This window comes from Nematolebias whitei, chromosome 12 (assembly GCF_014905685.2).
Source record: "Nematolebias whitei isolate Nwh7 chromosome 12, NemWhi1, whole genome shotgun sequence".
Lineage (NCBI taxonomy): Eukaryota > Metazoa > Chordata > Actinopteri > Cyprinodontiformes > Rivulidae > Nematolebias > Nematolebias whitei.
This window is the reverse complement of record NC_056509.1, coordinates 47,849,226-47,850,924: the sequence shown is the minus strand read 5'-3', so window position 1 is coordinate 47,850,924 and position 1,699 is coordinate 47,849,226. Positions and strand designations below refer to the sequence as shown.

Below are 1,699 nucleotides of genomic sequence, written 5' to 3'. Positions count from 1 at the left end.
GGTCTTTGGTCTAAGTTCTCATGTTTCAGGTCTCTGGTCTAAGTTCTCAGGTCTCTGGTCTAAGTTCTCAGGTCTCTGGTATAAGTTCTCAGGTCTCAGGTCTCTGGTCATAAATCCTGACTCTTCTCTGTGGTTCTGTTTGCAGTGGGTTAGTTTGTTTTGTGTTTCGATGTATAAATTCTGTGCTGGACGGTCTGTGCTGATGGTTTATGGACTCCAGCACCGGTACCAGCTGGGCCACTGGGACCTTCAGGATCTAGAACTTTATATGGCAGAAGATGAAGTTTTTTGTGTTTGTATATTGTGGGATGTTTCGTCAATAAAGACAGAAAATAGCGGTTTGTAAATCTCATAAAGTCGTGTTTTGTTCATAACTCAGCCGGGTTAACAAACCAGATGTTTGACCTGAGAAGTTCTTCTATTTTCTTGGAAAGATCTGGTGACTTTAAATCTGACCTCAGTTTAAAGTTGTTGCAGGAGCATCAAGAGTCTGTAACCGTATCAGAACCATCTGAAGCAACATTTAGTCACCATCCATCATCTAAAACCTCCAACAACTGGTCTCCTCAGGTCCTTCAGAACCTCCACCTGGTCTCCTCAGGTCCTGGAGGTCTCCAGACGTTAGAAGAGGGGTGTCTCCTCAGAGGACTCGGACTGACGTGGAACTCCAGATGATCAGATCTTGTTCAGCTCTTCCCTCAAACGTCTGATCTGAGTTCAGGAGTTTTCTAAATCGTTGTCTTCTCATTTTACAAGAGTTCTTGTGAATCCTGAAGAACATTTAGATGTTTTTGAACATTGCAGTTGATTTAAACTCTGCAGATGAACTCGTCAGTCAGACTTTGTGTTTTTAGTTAAATAATTTATGATAAATAATAAATAATAAATTCATAAATGTGATGTGAAACTTCAGACTCATCTTTAGATCTTCGCCGCATGGATTTGAAGGAGGCCACGTCTCTCACCTCAGCCTCTTCTTCTCTGCTGCAGATAAAAGTTTCACCGACCAGAACAACCCAGCCTGCTCCTCCTCCTCCGACACGGAGCCTCCCCCCTCCTCCTCCTCCTCCTCCTCCTCCTCCATCCTCCCCGTCAGCCAGATGATCAACAAGGTCAAAGGTTACTGCTCCACGCGCACCGACAACTTCTACAAGAACATCATCATGTCGGACAGCTTCTCCAACTGCACCAGGCTCTGAAGGTTCTCACCAGAGGGACGAGCGTTGGACTCGTTTTTTGGACATTGTCCCACATCAGAGTCCCCCTACTGTCCAACATTTGACCGATTCTGTCTTCTGTAGATATTTCTGACTCTGCTTCAGATGGGTTTTGTTTTGGAACACCTCTGAGCGTTTCAGATGTTTCATTTTTGCTTCAGGATCCAGAGAAGAAGGTTCTTGGACATGAGACGTTTCAGAACTTCAGAACCGAGCCCTGGGACTCGGTGAGAAGAGCTCCATCCATCGCTGCACCTGAAGCTTTTCTTGTTTTGGTCAAATATGAATCGTTTGTAGGAGCTGAAGATCCGGACCTCTGGAGAACAGCTCACAGATCAGTCCGGTCCCAGGATTCCCTAAAGTCCAGGGTTCCATAAAGTCCAGGATTCCCTACAGTCCAGGGTTCCATAAAGTCCAGGGTTCCCTACAGTCTACGGTTCCATAAAGTCCAGGGTTCCCTACAGTCCAGGGTTCTCTAAAGT

General features: G+C 45.6%; 1 protein-coding gene across 1 annotated transcript in view; it reads left to right on the top strand.

The window, feature by feature from the left end:
* adgrg6 (adhesion G protein-coupled receptor G6) overlaps positions 1–1,199 on the top strand; it is a 68,522-nt gene extending 67,323 nt beyond the window's left edge. The window contains exon 32 of the mRNA XM_037685226.1: positions 991–1,199. Within this exon, the coding sequence (XP_037541154.1) occupies positions 991–1,199 (209 nt within the window). The remainder of the gene's footprint in view (positions 1–990) is intronic.
* The last annotated feature ends 500 nt before the right edge of the window (positions 1,200–1,699 follow it).